The 19,455-nt window shown below is 38.4% G+C and overlaps 1 protein-coding gene across 1 annotated transcript in view; it reads left to right on the forward strand.

Annotated features, from left to right (window-relative positions):
• The window catches only part of LOC131982625 (Na(+)/H(+) exchange regulatory cofactor NHE-RF2), a 65,137-nt gene that overhangs the window by 4,277 nt on the left and 41,405 nt on the right, over positions 1–19,455 (forward strand). Inside the window, exon 2 of the mRNA XM_059347153.1 lies at positions 1,655–1,951. Within this exon, the coding sequence (XP_059203136.1) occupies positions 1,655–1,951 (297 nt within the window). The remainder of the gene's footprint in view (positions 1–1,654; positions 1,952–19,455) is intronic.

Below are 19,455 nucleotides of genomic sequence, written 5' to 3' on the forward strand. Positions count from 1 at the left end.
GCATTTTGACCAGCTCTGTCCACCCACACGTCTTCGAAAAGTGTGAATGTGTTAAATACTTTGCAGAGATGTTGTAGCGCTGCCATGATGCTTTTAGAGAGACCGGCTCTATTTTTCAATAGCTTCTGTCTGTAGTGGTGCTCTGCCACCAGATTGTGGAGTTCACTTGTCTTACATTTACATTTAGTCATTTAGCAGACGCTTTTATCCAAAGTGACTTACAGAAAAAAGGGGAACAATCAAGGTCTAGTGCAATAAGAGCCGTTAGTGCAGCAATAAGGTCTAGTGAGAATTCTCTGAAGGTCTTCAGGAGGTTTTTAAGGGTAGAGAGGGACGTTCCTGCTCTGGTAGGAACTGGTAGTGGTTCCACCAACAGGGAACAAGAAATACAGAGTCTGGATTGTCCACGGGGGAAAGAGCCAGGCGCCGTTCATTGGAAGAGCTCAGCGGCGGTGAGGTAGTGTATGTCTGAATCAGGGCGTTCAGGTAGGAGGTCAGGACCAGAGACAACTTAGTAGGCAGCATTTGAGATCTGAATCTGATGCTGCAGCAGGGAGCCAGAGGAGCTGATGAGCAGCGGTGTGACATGGAGATTTCTGGCTGGTTGTAGACCAGGACCGCCACGTTCTGGATCATCTTAAGTGGTTTTATTGTAGTCAAGTTTAGAGATGAAGACAGCTTGTGTCAAGAGTTGAGTGGCATGTTGAGTTAGATAAGGTCTGATTTTTCTCATGTTGTAAAGTGCAAAGCGGCATGACTGGGTAACTGAGGTGACGTGTCTTGCATTGACTAGTATGTTCTTCCATTTCTCTTTCAAACAAAAAGGCCAGTAAATAACCGTTGTTAGCGATTAATACTAGCAATGGTCTGCATTATGACCTTTAGTAAAATGCTGCTTAGTGGTGTATCTGGCGGGGTATGGAACACACATTTTATGTGCCAGGCACAGCACACAGAAATAAGGAGTATCAACAGAAAGGACATACTGATAATGCTTTGCACATCGCCACATTATTTGAGGGCAAGCAGATAAAAAACTGAAGCACTCTTTGTGCTCCAATTCAAGGCCACGGGCCCAGGTGGAGACAGGCACTGACCAGGTGGAGATAGGCACTGACCAGGTGGAGGTAGGCATTGACCAGGTGGAGACAGGCACTGAACAGGTAGAGACAGGCACTGACCAGGTGGAGGTAGACACTGACCAGGTGGAGACAGGCACTGACCAGATGGAGACAGGCACTGACCAGGTAGAGACAGGCACTGACCAGGTAGAGACAGGCACTGACCAGATACAAAAGTGTGCTGTTAGCTTTTCCCTTCCACAGGGCGGTGACCGGAAGCTGAAGCACCAAGAGGCTAGGACTAGCCTTTGTGCTAACGTAATGGGCAGGCCGAGTCTAAACCATGGTGCTGCTCCAACTGTTTTTGACCAATCAGATAGTCGCACATTCACATTATAAAACTCTGTGTAAAAGTAAGTTAGGCATCCTTTTCTGGGAGGTGGTTACAGCCAACTACTTTCTGAACAGAGGAGGTCCATGTACATGCTCACTCTTTCAATATTGTCTTAAATAAATAGTCAAAAGGATTTTACTGTCCTCTCATCTGTTCTGCAAAAAAACTAACTCTAACTCCGTCCTGTCTCCTCCTCCAGGTGGTGCAGCGGATCAAAGCCATGGACAATGAGACCAGGTTGCTGGTGGTGGACAATGAGACACATGAGAGTCTGCGTAGCCTCCGCCTCACGGCCACGGAGGAGATGGCCGTCTTGGGGACGGGGCCTCCTTCCTCCTCCTCCTCTCCCCAAGCCTCCCCATCCCCTGCGTCGTCTTCGGTCCCGTCGTCTCCGAGCAAGAAGCGGGAGAACGGCTCTGTGTCCAAGCAGCCGGTCGCACTGAGCAGCCAGGTGCAGAAACCCACCCGGAGGTCTCCGTCAAAGGCTGCAAAGAAGGTAAGCACTGCAGGACATGATGGGTCTGGCTCTAGACCGGCTTCTGGTGGTTCAAAATTGAGTGTTAATAGCATTTGACCTAATGGTGTGTGATTTCTAAGCATGGATGGATGACTAGATGGGCCGGCCTGGATCAGCCTTCAGCTGAAGGTTGTATAAAATAGTCTGGGAACATCAAACCACCAGGCTGACAGAGCTCAGGGTTAACCCTTTATCGGGCGAAGAACCGTATTTGGTAACTTAAGCGGATATCCAAAATGAGGTCCCCATGTCTCTCTGTTTGGTCGTAGAACCACATGGATTTCTTCCAGCTAATCAGCAAAGATCAGACTACGTCACAGACGGTGACACCATGACATCTGACCAATCAGTATGATAGATGACAGATTTGGAAAAAAATCTGCAAGAAACAGTTGTACAAAGAGTTATTCTTCAATGACTTGTATGAGCAGAACTTGACTATGACGGCATATATGGGCCAAGTATGAATAAGACTAAAAATACAAAGGGGGGGTGGGGGGGTTTAAGCTTCAGCCTAAAAACACACGTTTTCTTAGACACTCAAACAAAACGTTCTTTGAGATTTGTCAACTTCCAAACACAAGAAGTAAAAATACTAAACGCATTAGCAAACAGATTGCAGATAGTGAGTCATCCCTTTGAACAGATTCTCCTCAGCTCAGACAAGCTTTCACCCCAGACTTGGTCTTTTACTGCGTTGCCAGTTTCAGATTAGATTAGTAGATGTCATGCAAGTTTCTGTCCTGTTCTGCAGCCTCCATGCATGTTTGTCTGTTCATGTGTGTGTGTGTGTGTGTGTGTGTGTGTGTGTGTGTGTGTGTCCCGGGGGAACAGCATGGCGAGCTGAACGCGCTCCAGATGTTGCGTTAAAGGGTGAAAAAGGGCGAGCGAGGTCAGAGGGCGGGAGAAGTCAGAAGTTAGGAATCTGGCAACGGACAACGCAGTGACTCTGCAGAACAGGAAGTGCACAAAAAACGTAAAAGATATATTCTAAAGACGGCCAGTTGGGAGATTCCCTGAATGCCTTTTGTATCACAGATATTGGATTTATTGTGAAATGATATTCCAGCAGGAATGTTGTTTTACAGGCCGTTCACTTCTCATCTTCCTCTGTTTATTTACGCTCTCACAGCGGGTTGCATAATGCTCAATAGTCATTTGATACATTTTTATGTTTCGTAATTTACTGTTTTATTATTCCATGTCCACATGGAAAACAGGATGTGTTTCCGTCCGCTCTGTCTCTCCCGGAACGCAAAAGAGATCTGCTGGGCTTTGGTTTCACATGGCCCCTATCAGCGAGACGGGGCCGCTTTCTGCATTTACACAAACATGTGTTTTCACTTAGCCCTGCCCATATGTGAGCAGCACTCAGCTCTGTTTCTACAAGAGCAGTGACAGGGCCAATCAGTTAAATCTGAAATGTGTGTGTCTTTGTTCAGCTCTGGGGAGAAACTAAGCTGAGGCTCAGGACCTTCGTAAAGGTCTCCTGTTTCTCTCTTTCTCTTCATAGACTCGAATGGAAGGAAAGTTTAGCAGGATGAGCCAAAAGGCTTCAGCAGTGGTGATGAAAAGCTGGAAAATTGGAGACAACATATTTACATTTTGATTGACCATAAAGAACCTCCTGTTGGATTATGAGACAATGGGCCTCTGAGCACAGACACCCACACTTTATAATAGGGCTGGGCGATATGGACCCAAAGTCATATCCCCATATATTAAGGCTGAATATTGATATACACTGTAAAAAAAAACAACTAAAAAAAAACTGTAAATAACCAGCAGCTGTGAAATTGGAAAAAATAAAACACACACTTCAAACAGGTTCAGCTGGCAAATTCAATAAGATTTGGCAACCTTTTCTGAAATATGTTCAAGAGAAATCAGAGCTGCATGACTCGAGTTAATTAGGACAACCACAGATTTAATTGTGCTTAGATGACAACCCGTTTAAATACCATTCAGTATGTACTTCTCTAATGTTTTTTGCTTGTTTTTTTCCCTGTAAAATTCTCTCCTTTTTATGTTTATATGTGTCCTTTTTTTTTTTTTTTTTTACAACATATTTAACTTATATTGTCTTAGATTTATTCATCTATTTATCATTATTATTATTATTATTATTATTATTAATATTATTGTTATTTATCCATCTATATATTTATTTCTTTTTACTTTAGTAGCAGTGTACAATAAATAATAACTGAATGTTACTTTACTGGCATTCAATGCACAATAAGCAAAATCTGCATGTACATTTTTGCATAAATAATTAGTATAAAAGCAGCATCATCCTGTTAAATTAGCAGTAAAGGACGGTATAATCTACAACTTTAAAATGTTTTTTTGTTTTTTTTTAATTACTACAGTTTTAGGATGTAAAATTTACAAGTTGTTCTGTAAAGATGTTGACATATGCTGACTTTTTTTTCTGTAAAAGCAACAGAATTTTTTTACAGTGTAGTTGTGGTTGGTGAAATGACTTTAGAGCCCCTAAAGCCTTTATACAGTACAGTAGGCCGGCTCAATAATCCATCCACGTCCCCTGATCGGTACCTTGATAGTCTGCAGAGAGCGGGATGTCTCTGTTTCCTGTCCCATCCCAAAGGAAGCTGATCTGCAGAGTCAGTGTTGACGCTGCACGCTGATGCAGCATTTTACATCTGGTGTGTAGTAGTCATTGGTGTATGTGGCAGGAGAGGAGCGTCATTATCACTAGAAAAGCAGAGTGGAAACAGAGTGATCAGCAGCAGAAAACATGAATCACCAAGTACACAAACAGAGCTTCAAACAACACAGATTCATTGTCTTTATGGTGTAGAAGTTGACTCAGTTGGCTGTGAGATGTTCCAGTAAGACTGCTGAGAGCAGCACATTTCTTCTTGTGTTTTTATTTTCCCGGAGAAGACGGGAGAGAAAGAATGAGGGGGAGCTGGAGAGCAGACGGTGTTTGGACGGAGGGAACCCAGTAGAAGAGTGAGAGCAGCCAATAACAACCTGGAGGATCTGTTGGAGGGAGATTCAGGAAGTGGGCCCCCCTCAGTGGGGCCGGGGGTCCCACAGGGAGCTGGTAGAGGGTTAGAGCAGCTGGTCTCAACCTTAGGCCTAGGGTTAGGGTTAGGGTTAGGGTTAGGTTTAAAGGGTTAGGGTTAGGTTTAGGGTTAGGCTTAGGGTTAGGGTTAGGGTTAGGTTTAAAGGGTTAGGGTTAGGTTTAGGGTTAGGCTTAGGGTTAGGTTTAGGGTTAGGCTTAGGGTTAGGCTTAGGCTTAGGGTTAGGTTTAGGGTTAGGCTTAGGGTTAGGGTTAGGGTTAGGTTTAGGGTTAGGCTTAGGGTTAGGGTTAGGGTTAGGGTTAGGGTTAGGGTTAGGGTTAGGGTTAAAGGGTTAGGGTTAGGGTTAGGGTTAAAGGGTTAGGGTTAGGGTTAGGGTTAAATCATTTTGGAAGTCAGCTCTGCCTCCACTGTGTTAATGTCTTTTAGTCTTTTTGGTCATTTAATGTCTTTTTTTTGTATTTTTGTGTAATTTTAGTCATTTTGTGTCTTTTTTTGGTCATTTTGTGTCTTTTTTTGGTAATTTTGTGTCTTTTTTTTTGGTCTTTTTTTTTTTTGGTAATTCTGCGTCTTTTTTGGTAATTTTGTGTATTTTTTGGTAATTTTGTGTCTTTTGGGGTAATTTTGTGTGTTTTTTGGTAATTTTGTCTTTTTTTTGGTAATTTTGTGTCTTTTTGGGTAATTTTGTCTTTTTTTGGTAATTTTGTGTCTTTTTTTAGTGATTTTGTGTCTTTTTTTAGTGATTTTGTGCCTTTCTGGTCATTTTATTACTTTTTTGGGCCATTTTGTGTCTTTTTGGTCATTTTGTGTCTTTTTTGGTCATTTTGTGCCTTTTTGGGCCATTTTGTGTCTTTTTTGGTCATTTTTATGTCTTTTTTTGGTCATCTTGTATCTGTTTTGGTCATTTTGTGGGGGGTTTTTGGTCATTTTGTGTCTTTTTTTTGGTCAATTTATGTCTTTTTTGGTCATTTTGTGTCTTTTTTTTATTTTTATTTTGTGTTTTTTTTGTGGTAATTTTGATACTACCTCCAGCGGCCCCCAGGTAATTTGAGTTTGAGACCCCTGATCTAAAGAATAGATCTTAAGTTATCAGAGAAACCAGCTGAGCAAACATTAGCTGCAGCTGACAACCTTTTGTCATTGTTTTGATTTAGACATCCCAAGTGACCGAAAATTACACATTGTACCTTTAAAGTGAGTCAGCGTTAGAAAAAATGGCCTCAAATGCCAAAGTGTGTCACCAAAGCTGAGGAATGTTTACAGTTTGTTTTCTTTATCCCGCCACTCCTCTCTGTCACACATTTCAGTCTAAAGGACACCATGTGGACTACACACAGGCTCAGCAGAAACATATATATAACAGATATAGACATGGATCTTTTTTCTGTAAACGTAATCACTTGCACATTTTTCCAATAAATTTCCACTCTGGGGGTGTGTGTGTGTTTGTGTTCCCCAGGTTACATGACACTGCCTGTATTTTTCCTCTGTTTTATGGCCTATCATCCCCAGGTTTCTCTTTTGTTTTTCTTGTGTGTGTGTGTGTGTGTGTGTGTGTGTGTGTGTGTGTGTGTGTGTGTGTGTGTGTGTGTGTGTGTTCTTGTACTCCCTACATAGTGAGGACCAGGACACGTTTTTAACCAGCAGAGTGAGGACATTTCGGCCGGTCCTCACTTCTTTAAAGGCTTTTTTGAGATTTCAGACTTTGTTTTAAGGGTTAAAGGTTACATTAGGTTCATGTTAGGGTTACCATGTATTAGGGTTAGGTTAAGGGTCTCGGGAGCAAGGTTGTTGTAGTTAATGAAAACGAAACAAAATAACGAAAACTAGAATTGAAAAAACATTTTCATTAACTGAAATAAAAATAAAAATGAGAGTTTTAAAAAACCATAACTAACTGAAACTGTATTGTGTGGTTACAAAACTAACTAAAATTACAGTGAAAATGTCCTTCGTTTTCCTCTTTGTCAACTTTTTTCATACATAATGAAGATGGATCAGACAAAGGAAATGAAGGCAAAATTGACTGTGACCTCTTTTAATCTCCCACCCAACAAATACCCCATTACTAAAAACTACAACTAATAAAAACTAAACTAAAACCAGCAAACTCACTCTAAAGACTCATTAAAACCAAAATTATTATAACCTTGCAAGGGAATTCACTGTTCCAATGAGGGTCCTCACAAAGATAGAAATACAAGAACGTGTGTGTGTGTGTGTGTGTGTGTGTGTGTGTGTGCTCTATAGGAACCAGATGATCTCTTGCCAATCCTACACATGATGTAGTGAAGTTTATTACGACACACAGTTCTGTTCACATGAAGTCTGTGTGCAGCAGCTGGTTTCATTCTGATCTGTGTCCGACTGAGAAAAACCATTATTTTATGTTTCAGAGCTCCTGGATAAAACCGTATAAAAGGTCAAACTCATCACGGACGTATCAAAGAACCAAAGACACGCTAGACAGACGTACCTTCACACTGCAAAGAAATAAATAAATAACTAGAATTAAGCAAATACATGCTGGAAACAAGTCAAATCATCTGCCAGTGCAGTAAGTAAACGTTTCTTTGTATTATTTAGGCACTAGAAAAACAATGATGGTTTAAAATAAGTCCAAATAATCTTACTTTGAGCAATTGTGGCTTGAATAGCTCGACTGTAGTAACATTAAAATAAGCCAGAAATACTTGAAACGAGCACGTTTTGGTGATATAAAATGCTTTTGAAATAACATTTAAACTACATTCAACTAAAACTCTCAACTGGAGCCAATATTTTAGGTAAAAACTCACCATATTCAACAGTTGAACAAAGACAAGTCTTTACACAATAAGATAATTAAATAAGCACATAATACTAATACTAATAATTAAATAAGCACATAATAATAATAATAATAATAATAATAATAATAAAATAAGCACATAATAATACTACTAATAATTAAATAAGCACATAATAATAATACTAATAATTTAATAAGCAGATAATAATAATAATTAAATTAGCGCATAATAATAATACTAATAATTAAATTAGCACATAATAATAATACTAATAATTAAATAAGCACATAATAATAATACTAATAATCAAATTAGCACATAATAATAATACTAATAATTAAATTAGCACATAATAATAATACTAATAATTAAATAAGCACATAATAATAATACTAATAATTAAATAAGCGCATGATAATAATACTAATAATTAAATAAGCAGATAATAATAATAATAATAATAATAATTAAATTAGCACATAATAATAATACTAATAATTAAATTAGCACATAATAATAATACTTATAATTAAATAAGCACATAATAATAATACTAATAATTAAATTAGCACATGATAATAATACTAATAATTAAATAAGCACATGTGGTCAGTAGGTAAATCAATTCAAAACTATATAATTAAGATACTATAGCTAGATAGAAGAAGAAAATACTTGTTAAGCTTCATGTTTTTTTGCAGTGTATTGTAAATGTAGCCTTGTAAAACAAAGACATTGTAACAATATTTGTTCATGTTTCCTCCCTTTTCTATTTCTCTCTCCTTCTCTCACACACACACTTTGTATCAATCCTTTGTTGTTATCTATTTCTGCTGTAGTCCCGATGCCGACTGTTACCATGGCAACCACTTTCCGTGTAGTTCCTAACAAGCCGCTGTTCCAGCAGCAGGACTGGAAAGAACAACAGCAGAAACCTCAGTGTGTGTGTGTGTGTGTGTGTGTGTGTGTGTGTGTGTGTGTGTGTGTGTTGGAGGCTCTCACCACCAACCGAGAGGGAAAACTCAGGCCAGGGAGGAAAACAATATCTCCCCCACAATGTGGTGACTTCCATAAACAAACCAGGAACATATCTGTCTCCATGTGGCTGCAGAACACATTTCATTATGATTTCTGATACTGCACTGTAAAAAAAAAGGTGTTTAGTCTAAAAGCCAGATCAAACCGTAAATCTGAGGGAAATGATCTGCTGCATGGACAGATAATTTACCTTGACAAGATTTATTAAATTAAGATTATTAAATCTAGAAATAAGCATGTTGAACACTTAAAATAAGAAATGAACTCTTAAAACAAGATACATTAAAGCTGCCAGTAGCGTCTTTTGTGTCTTTTTTGGGGTGGGTTTTTTGTCTTTTTTTTGTTGTTGTTGTTTTTTTTGTATTTTTTGATGATTGTACATCTTTTTTGTGTTTTTTGTGTATTTTTTGGGTGATTTTATGTCTTTTGTGTCTTTTTTTGTGTTTTTTTGTCTTTTTTTCTTCTTTATGCTTTTGTGTCTTTTTGGTGTTTTTTTTGTCTTTTTGTGTCGTTTTTGGTGATTTTACACCTTTTTGGTGTTTTTCTTGTTTTCTGTCTTTTTTGATGATTGTACATCTTTTTTTGTGTTTTTTGTGTCTTTTTGGTGATTTTATGTCTTTTGTATCTTTTTTGTGGCTTTTTTGGGAGGTTTTATGTCTTTTTTGGGGGTTTTTTGGTCACTTTTGTGATTTTACGTCTTTTGTTTCTTTTTTGGTCATTTTATGCCTTTTATGGTGTTTTTTTGTCTTGTATGTCTTTTTTTGGTGCTTTCATGTCTTTTGTGTCTTTTTGTGTCTTTTTTGGTCATTTTGTGTCTTTTAACATCTTATTTTGGTCACAAAATGACAAAAAAAGACAAAAAATGTACAAAAGAGATAAATGAAAGCTGCCAGCAGTGATGAACTGGCCCGAGCAGAGTGACCTGATGATTATAAGTTTCTTACCAAGATAAAAAAAACTTTAGATTTATAAGTGTTAGATAATTTAACTGGTTTTAAGAGTTAATTTCTTATTCTTAGTGTTCAACATGCTTATTTCTAGATTTAATAATCTTAATTTAATAAATCTTGTCAAGGTAAATTATCTGTCCATGCAGCAAGATCATTTCCCTCAGATTTACTGTTTTTATCTCGGTCTATATTAGAGTCAGTTGTAATCAAATGTCTTGTTTACTCCGACTAAAAAGTCCAAAATGCAACAATGTAAGAAAAACAGTGATTTCCCACATCTGAGAACTTTAAATTGAAAATCAAAATAGTTGCAGATAAATGTTGTGCTTGTGAGATAAAAAAAAAAAAAAAAAAGTTTCTGGTGAGAAAGTGACACCTGACACTTTTTTTTTATCTTGCTCTGTAATGACACACCTGAGTATGTGTGTGTGTGTGTGTGTGTGTGTGTGCTCTGACACCTCAGGTGTGTGTCAGGTAAGATGATCTGTTACGTTCTTGTCCTAGAAACATCTCTTCCTTTCTCTCTGAGACTGAGAACAGAAAGCAGTTTAAGAGACGAAAAGGTGAGAAACTGACTGAAGTTACGCCTCAATTTCACACATTTTCCTCTGATCTGGTCACAGAGACGTGAGAACAAAAGTCCTTCTGTTTTATAGAACCCACTTCCATCTCTTAGACACAATTATCTTCAAGGTGAAAGTACACAAAGCTGCTTTTCCACAAATTCACTTATATTAAATTACACAAAATCAACAAGAGAAATGTTCATTAATGGATTATAACTAGGGTTGCATATGTCTCTGTGATAAACAGGTTACCATACGATTCAGAAACGATATACTTTTATTTTAAACCGATTCGATTCGATTCCGTGAGATACAGTATATATATATATATATATATATACACACTACAGGCCAAACGTTTGGAAGCAAGATCAAGAGCAAATTAAACCTGATTATTGTATAAAGAGTCACTTATTAGAACACATGTTGACTCTAATTATCAGCTCTTTGGGTTTTTATTGCTTAGACTTTGTGTTTCCTTCTTCCCTTAATGTATAAATCTGAACTCTTGTTTCTTTTGTCAGAGATATGAACACAGTTGAGATTTATTGGCATTTTTGTATCGTGTTCGTCTCCTCCACTGTCTCCTTTTCACTTCTCTCGTCCCCTCTCTTGTCTCCTTGTCTCCTCTCGAGTCTCCTTGTCTCCTCTCCTGTCTCCTCCACTGTCTCCTTGTCTCCTCTCATTTCCTCCACTGTCTCCTCTCTCATCTTCTTGTCTCCTCTCCTGTGTCCTTGCCCCCTCTCCTTTCTCCTCCACTGTCCCCTTGTCTCCTCTCCTGTCTCCTTGTCTCCTCTCCTTGTTTCCTCTCCTCTCCTGTCTCCACGTCTCCTCTCCTGTCTCCTTGTCTCCTCTCCTTGTTTCCTCTCCTCTCTTGTCTCCTCTCCTTGGTTCCTCTCCTCTCCTGTCTCCACGTCTCCTCCACTGTCTACTTGTCTCCTGTCTCATCTCCTGTCTCCTTGTCTCCTCTCCCGTCTCCTCCACTGTCACCTCTCCTGTCTCCTTGTCTCCTCCACTGTCTACTTGTCTCCTGTCTCCTCTCCTGTCTCCTTGTCTCCTCTCTTGTCTCCTCCACTGTCTACTTGTCTCCTGTCTCCTCTCCTGTCTCCTTGTCTCCTCCACTGTCTACTTGTCTCCTGTCTCCTTGTCTCCTCTCTCATCTCCTTGTCTCGTCTCCTTGTCTCCTCTCCTGTCTCCTTGTCTCCTCTCTCGTCTCCTTGTCTCCTGTCTCCTCTCTCGTCTTCTTGTCTCGTCTCCTTGTCTCCTCTCCTGTCTCCTTGTCTCCTGTCTCCTTGTCTCCTCTCCCGTCTCCTTGCCTCCTCTCCTGTCTCCTTGTCTCCTCTCCTTCCTGTTGAACTGAAGTAGTGACTCTTCCTAGTCTCCTCCACCCTAAAACTAAGCCCTTCTTTTCTGTTGGTAACATTTATTCACCAATGGTCTGATAACATCAATGTTTACCTAAAGGTCAATGGAGGAAAATGCTTCAATTCAATAATATTTGTATGTTTACACTCTTAGAAGTGAGTGATGTGCTCAGTGACACAACAACAACAACAACAACAACAACAACTATTGGCTTCATATGGTCCTCTAGCCTAGCAGGCTTATATAAGGTTGTGTAATTCACTGTCATGGTCAGCAGTAACGGCCTGTTAGAGCCTGAACATTGGATTTATAACATGACTCAACTGTAATCGTGTTGTGCTGGAGAGCTTTGATGAAGAAAAAGCAAGAAAGAAAAGAAAAAAACAAGCAATATGGAGGAAAATAGATGATTTGTTTATGTTTTATAGTTTGTGATATTGAGTTATAAACGCAGTGACACAATGGAAACTCAACCTATGGATCTATACACACACTGCTTATTGTGTTTAGACTCAAGAACACACACACACACACACACACACACACACACACACATCCTTGTACATCTATCATTGTGAGGACCTTTTATTGAGGAATGAATTCCCGAGCTACGGTGGCCCTGAGAGCTCACAGCGCTGCAACTTAAGAAAACAAAAACCACAACACAACAGAAGTGTTTCCAGAGGACACTTTAAAGTGATGCACACGTCTGGACATGCTTGATATTATCACGTTATTTAAAGATAATTATAATTTAGCGTTATAATGTTAAAACGATATAACGATCTTATCTTATTTTGATTAGTTGCTTTGGGACTGCTATGGTTGTTTAATTGCTGTTGTTTTGGTCTTTTAAAACTTGTAAGTACATTTTTATTTTATTTTTATGTTATTTTATTCTTTTTAACTTATGTATCCTCTGTTAATGTGAAGCACTTTGTGACTTCTGTCTGTGAAAGGTGCTATATAAATAAAGCTTACTTACCTACTACTTACTTATCGTGCTAACGTTAGCTGGCGATCGATAGCGTGCTAGCATTAGCAGGCTAGCAAGACCCAGACCAACTGGGTGCCCTTGAGAGAGACCAACTAAAACGTGAAACACTCATTTGTTTGATTTGTTTAACCGTAATGTGATTGATACGGGCTAGCGGGCTAACGCTATATATCACATTATAACATGAAATTATCATTATCATGAAATAACGAATACTAATAATTATGTTGATATAACGTGATAATATCACAAGCGTGTCCAGTAGGTGCATCACTTTTAAGGGTCCTCTCTAAATGTCCTCACTCTGTTGGTTAAAAACGTATGCCGGTCCTCACTAAGTAGGACATACAGGTACACATACACACACACACACACACACTCACACATCTGTTAAAACAGTTAGAGGAGGGGGGTCTGTACGCCTGCATGTGTGCCTTTGCAAGAATGTACTAGAGATTTGTGTGAGGAATCACAATATATTATGTTTTATAAAGTGTGTGTGTGTGTGTGTGTGTGTGTGTGTGTGTGTGTGTGTGTGTGTGTGTGTGTGGAGAACATGTGTGTGTCAGGTGGTGAAACCTTAACAGATCCATCTAAACAGCAGCAGAGACTAAACAAGTCAGACATGGAGGTGAAATACACACTAAATATGTTCTGCACATAGTAAAACATCTGTTTCTCTGTCGTACTGAGGTGAAAGAGTTCTGAGAGAGAAAACTGAGGACAGAGGTCCAGTTTAAGGGTCGGGGCTGGAGGTCAGGGGTCACAATGGATAAACACAAATAGTCAGACTTGTGGTTTTTATGTAAGAGAGAGAGATTGTGGTTACTAAACTAACTAAAACTACCTAAAATTATAGTGAAAATGTCCTTCGTTTCCGTCTTTGTCAACTTTTTTCATCCGTAAACCTTTTTGGTTGATATGAAATCTATTTCATCTATCTGGTTTTATGACTTAATAAACTTTGAAAAATTTGACAAATTTAAAGAAAAAAATAATCAAATTTATGAGAAAAAAAGCGACAAATTTACAAGGAAAAATGTGAAAAATTTAAAGAAAAAAATTGTCAAATTTACGAAAAAAAGTGACAAATTTAAAGAAAAAAAAGTCAAATTTAAAGAAAAAAAAGTCAAATTTACGAGAAAAAAAGTCACAAATTTACAAGAAAAAAGTCACAAATTTTAAAGAATTTTTTTTCAAATTTACGAGAAAAAAGTGACAAATTTAAAGAAAAAAATTGTCAAATTAACAAGAAAATGTGACAAATTTATGGGGGAAAAGTGACAAATATACAAGAAAAAATTGACAAAAAGGCAACATTTATTGTGACTTTTTTTAATCTGGCACCAAACAAATACCTCATGACAAAACAACTAAAACTAACAAAAACTAAACTAAAACTAAGCATTTTCCAAAAATAAAAACAAATTAAAACTAGCAAACACACTCTAAAACTCATTAAAACAAACTGAATTTGAAAACAAAAAATCACACCAAAGTTAAAACTGAAACTAATGAAAAAGAAACTATTATAAACTTGCTCTGCATGTAGATTTTCAGCAGTAAATAGACCCACAGCTGCAGTAAACATCTTTCCTTATTTATTTATTATTTATCCTCTCGTCTCTCTGCAGATGTTAAAGATGTTGTAACTGTCCTGCTCTCATTTCTGTCTTTTCACGTCTTTGTGGCCCTGCATGGTATCACAACACCATCCTCTCCGACCATCAGCCTCTAACAACAGACTGAGATGACGTATCTCAGGTCAGGCTGCCTGGTGTTGTTCCTGACTCCGCTCCTCATCATGTAATGGGGAAAAGATGTTGCCTGTCGGCTCTAATGCAGCAGCACAGGAGTCGTCTGGAGCTAGTCAGCTCTTCATCTGGCCACAATTTGCTCCTGCCACCCAGACTTGTTGTGCACAGCGCCGACAAATGTGAGGTTGTTTCTTGTTGCAGCGACAAGACGTTTGAGGTTGAGTTCAGTGTGATAGTCGGAGGAACAGAAGCAACACAGTTGACGTTGATGTGGGAGCACGGAAACAATGGAAACGATGGAAACGATGTCAGAAATCCTCTTCCAGTCTTCCTTTTTTGGCAAAGAAGAGGCATTTCATTAGTTTAAGCCTTTATTTAACCCATTTAGGCCTAAAACGCCTGGAAAAAATGCCTGTAAAACCTATATTTGAGAGCTTATACATGTGGCTTTTATAAGAAGTTGAGTTTATTTGTCCAAACCTTCAATAAAGTTTTTTTTTTTTTAAATCAACGTGTTGCATTGCGACACTCCCACATGTATTCTGATCAGTTTCATTGGCCAAGAGACCGAAAGGTGGAAAAAACAACAAATACTATAAAACGACGTTTCCGCTTTCCCGGCTTTAATGGGTTAAACTGGCATGTGACCTAAGAGGACCTGCAGTGAATATTTAGGCTTTTTCTTAGAATAAAACTATCCACATAAGATGAAATATGAAGTTAAATACATTTGATTTTTAACCCTTAATAGGACACTCATTAAAATACTTGCCAATTCCAAATTTCAACCCTAGAGAATATTGGAAGACCCGGGCGAGGGGGGTAATATTTTGAGAAAAAAAGTTTACGAGATTAAAGTGGCAAATCTACCCGAAAAAATTTGCAGATTTAAGAGATTTAAAGTGGTGAATCTGCGAGAAAAAAGTTGTTTTTTCCCACTTTTGTCTCATAAATCTGCAACTTTTTTTCGAGCAGATTTGCCACTTTAATCTAATAAATTTGCAACTTTTTTCTCAAAATATTGAGTTGCTGTTAAGCCTTTATTTAAACTGGCATGTGAACTGAGAAGACCTTCAGTGAATATTTAGGCTTTTCCTTAGAATAAAACTATCCACATAAGATAAAATATGAAGTTATATACATTTGATTTTTAAGTGCGTTGGTGAGACCAAGTGAGTGTGTGATAGTTTTCACTAACATCTGGAGCTGGTGTTCAAACCTCCGCCACCCCCCTCCTTTAAATACCAACTGTGTTACATCAACAGTGTGTGTGTGTGTGTGTGTGCGTGTGTGTGTGTGTGTGTGTGTGTGTGTGTGTGTGTGTGTGTGTCTGGGGACTTAAGGAACAGAAAGTGTGGAATTAGTAAGGTGGGTAATGTAGGAGAGGCACGAACAACGGAGTGTATTGTGTTAGACGTGTTTGTGTGTGTGTGTGTGTTAGTTGTGTGTGTGTGGGTGAACACAGCTGTCTCCATGTATTATCTCCCTGATAATACAGTCAAATGTTGTCCTTGTTAACCCAGAAGACATTGACCTGACTGTCTCTCTGCAGATTGGGTTTGACTCAGCGCAGCAAAAATAATTATGTGACTAATACGGGAAATGTCTTTGTCACTGTGTCACGGATTTAGTTGCATAATTTGATATAAAGTAATAAAGAAGTTTAAATCTGGCAAAGCATAGCACTGACACTGCTGTCAAAGGTGATAAAGGTGATAATAATCTCTTCATTTGTCTCTGAGACAGCGTATGAATTGCAGACACTGTTCTCCAGCGGAGTACCCCAGGGCTCTGTCCTAGGTCAACATATAATTTGTATTTTCGTGCATATACTTGGCTAAATCTTTCTCTTCTTCTCTTCTTTTCTTCTTTAACAGATAGCACTCCTGTAGCAATGACAGTTAGCTCTTAAAGTTATGTACTTACTTGATTCCTATGGTCTATGTCTAGTACTTTCAGGTTGAATGCACTTATTGTAAGTCGCTTTGGAAAAAAGCGTCAGCTAAATGACATGTAATGTAATGTAATGCAAATATTTTGTAGTCATATAGATTTAGAGCAGGGGTGGGAAATTAATTTTCCCAAGGGGCCACATGAGATACTGTAAAGGCTGCGGAGGGCCGGACCAAAACTCTGAACTAAATTCTGCTTTATATGAATTTCATCTCTTCATAAAATGCAGTAAATTATCAGGTTTTAGAGCTGTTAGTGGTAAGAATATATGCTATGAAAAGACTATGTTAATGTGGAGTAAGTCAAATGTAGCAGTAAAAAATGTATTTTAAACACAACATATATGTATGTTATGCAGTAAACAAAGAATTTATTTACCCTGTGCAAAAAGAAAAAAGTGTTTTTAACAAGATAAATCTGTGCAGGTGCTTATGCATGCATGCACATACGTAAATCGCCTTCAAAATAAAAGCGCTGTGGTTGTATTTATTTCTAATTTCCGGGTAACCTCACGCAGGCCGGACAAGGACCGCCAACAGGCCAAATGTGGCCCCGGGGCCGCCTAATGCCCAGATCTGATAAAGAGAAAGAATATAGAGTGCTGCATGAGGCCTAAAATCTGGATATGAGCATTTTTTGCACTTACTGTCCTCGCATCTCAAAGTCAATGTTTTTCTTTTAGCTGCCTGAATAAAGTCTGAGGTCTTTGATTTTAACGTTTTGTTCTAAGGCATAAAATACAGCAGTACGTTTTGCATGTCTAAAAATATGTGGTTGCTAACAAATGGCTAAATGAGACTATTGAGGTTGTTGGGGACATAAAAAACATAAAACATATAAATCATCGTCAGCTCAGTGGTGTTGACGTTAAAGTCATATGACCGCAGTGTATTTATAGACTTATAGACAACTTTAGCTTTTTTCAGTCATAAAATGATGAACAAAACGTTTAAGTATCATGAACTCTTGTTCAACTCTTGCTAACTTCCAAGTTGGCCTCCAAAATACATCTTCCCTGCAACACTCTATGCAGATGACACACAACTTTATGTATCTATAAAATCAGGAACAACAAGCAATCAGCTGTCCGTAATAACTGTGTATTAACTTTCTCCAATTCATGAAGAAAAAATCTTTAATAATCCTGTTCGAGTCATTAAGCACAGATTTTTATGATCAATTTTAGAACCTCTTGTTTCTTATAAACTTTCGTTAAAAACGATTTTCTACAAATTTGCTTTCCTGCATTGATTGATCTGTCTGTGCAAAACAAATAAAGTTTATTAACTATTAATAAATGCAGCAATAATTTAATTATTATAAATGTTATCACCCAAACTATGATTGTACAGATTATGAAGCTGTGATATTTCCTCACTGAACTTCTTCTATGCACTAGTGGTAAGTGTTACAGTTGAGACACTTGACCCAAATCAAAGCGTTATTTATAGATTGCACTACTTTTTTATAGCCCTTACTGGGTCAGAACATGGGAAAACACAGGCCTGCCATCTTTAGGTCACCTAGGACGGATCTCTTAAATCCATTTTTAAAATCATTAACACTTGTATTTGGTCAGTTCCTAACAGTGGCCCTGAGAGCTCACAGCAACTTAAGAAAACACATGTAAATATACAAAACACAAGCAAACTGAGAAAACATCTTCATCAGTCTGACAACACAAGAGCAGCATTTAGAAAACAAAGACCACAACACACAGAAGTGTTTCCAGAGGACACTTAAAAGTGATGCACACGTCTGGACACGCTTGATATTATCACGTTATTTAAAGATTATTATAATTTCATGTTATGACGTTATAACGTGAAATTATCACGTTATTTCATGATAATGGTATTTTCATGTTATAACGTGATATATAGCGTTAGCCTGCTAGCCCGTATCAATCACATTGCAGTTAAACAAATAAAATAAATGAATGATTCACATTTCAGTTGGTCTCTCTCAACGGCACCCAGCTGGTCTTGGTCTTGCTAGCCCGCTAACTCTAGCACGCTATCGATCGCCGGCTAACGTTAGCATGCTATTGATCACCAGCTAACATTAGCATTCTATCAATCTCCTGATAACCCTAGCATGCTATCGATTGCCGGCTAACATTAGCGCGCTATGATCGTTATAACATGAAATTATAATTTCCTTGAAATAACGTGATAATATCAAGCGTGTCCAGACGTGTGCATCACTTTTAAGTGTCCTCTGGAAACACTTCTGTTGTGTTGTGGTCTTTGTATTCTAAATGCTGCTCTTGTGTTGTCAGATTGATGAAGATGTTTTCTCAGTTTGCTTGTGTTTTGTGTATTTGCATGTGTTTTCTTAAGTTGCAGCGCTGTGAACTCTCAGGGCCACTGTATGAAGTGTTAATGATTTTAAAAGTGGATTTAAGAGATCCATCCCAGGTGACCTGAAGATGACAGGCCTGTGTTTTCCCATGTTCTGACCCAGTAAGGGCTATAGGAAAGTAGTGCAATCTATAAATAATGCTTTGATTTGGGTCTCAGGGCCACCGTAGTTCCTAGAACTTTGGGGGTCTATCCTAACAACAAATATCAGCTTTCAAAACAAACACTCGTCCTGCTTCTCTTTCTCAGTTTTTAGTTGAGTGTTTTCAGTGTTTAATCTCATCTTTTAACTGTCAGCTGTTGGATGTGGGAATCTGAGTGGAGAGTAGGACGGCTGCAGCAGCAGAGGATTGATCGATGTGCTGCCCACGCTACAGCATCCACATTATATACAAGAGAGAGAAAATAACAGTGTAGAGACAGAGAACCCATTCAAACTGCATTTCTATACCTTATTACTGCTGATGGAGAAATCCTTGAAAGCAGTAAAGAGAGCCTTTCACCTTGTTCGTAGCATCTTTTTGTTTATGATTACTGAACACACGTGTGCTTCAGCCTGACTACTGACTCACTGCTGACCACTGCTCATGTTCACATCAGGGATGGGCAACATGAGGCCCGGGGGCCACATACGGCCCTCACCCTCACTAGA

Source organism: Centropristis striata, chromosome 13 (genome assembly GCF_030273125.1).
Source record: "Centropristis striata isolate RG_2023a ecotype Rhode Island chromosome 13, C.striata_1.0, whole genome shotgun sequence".
NCBI lineage: Eukaryota > Metazoa > Chordata > Actinopteri > Perciformes > Serranidae > Centropristis > Centropristis striata.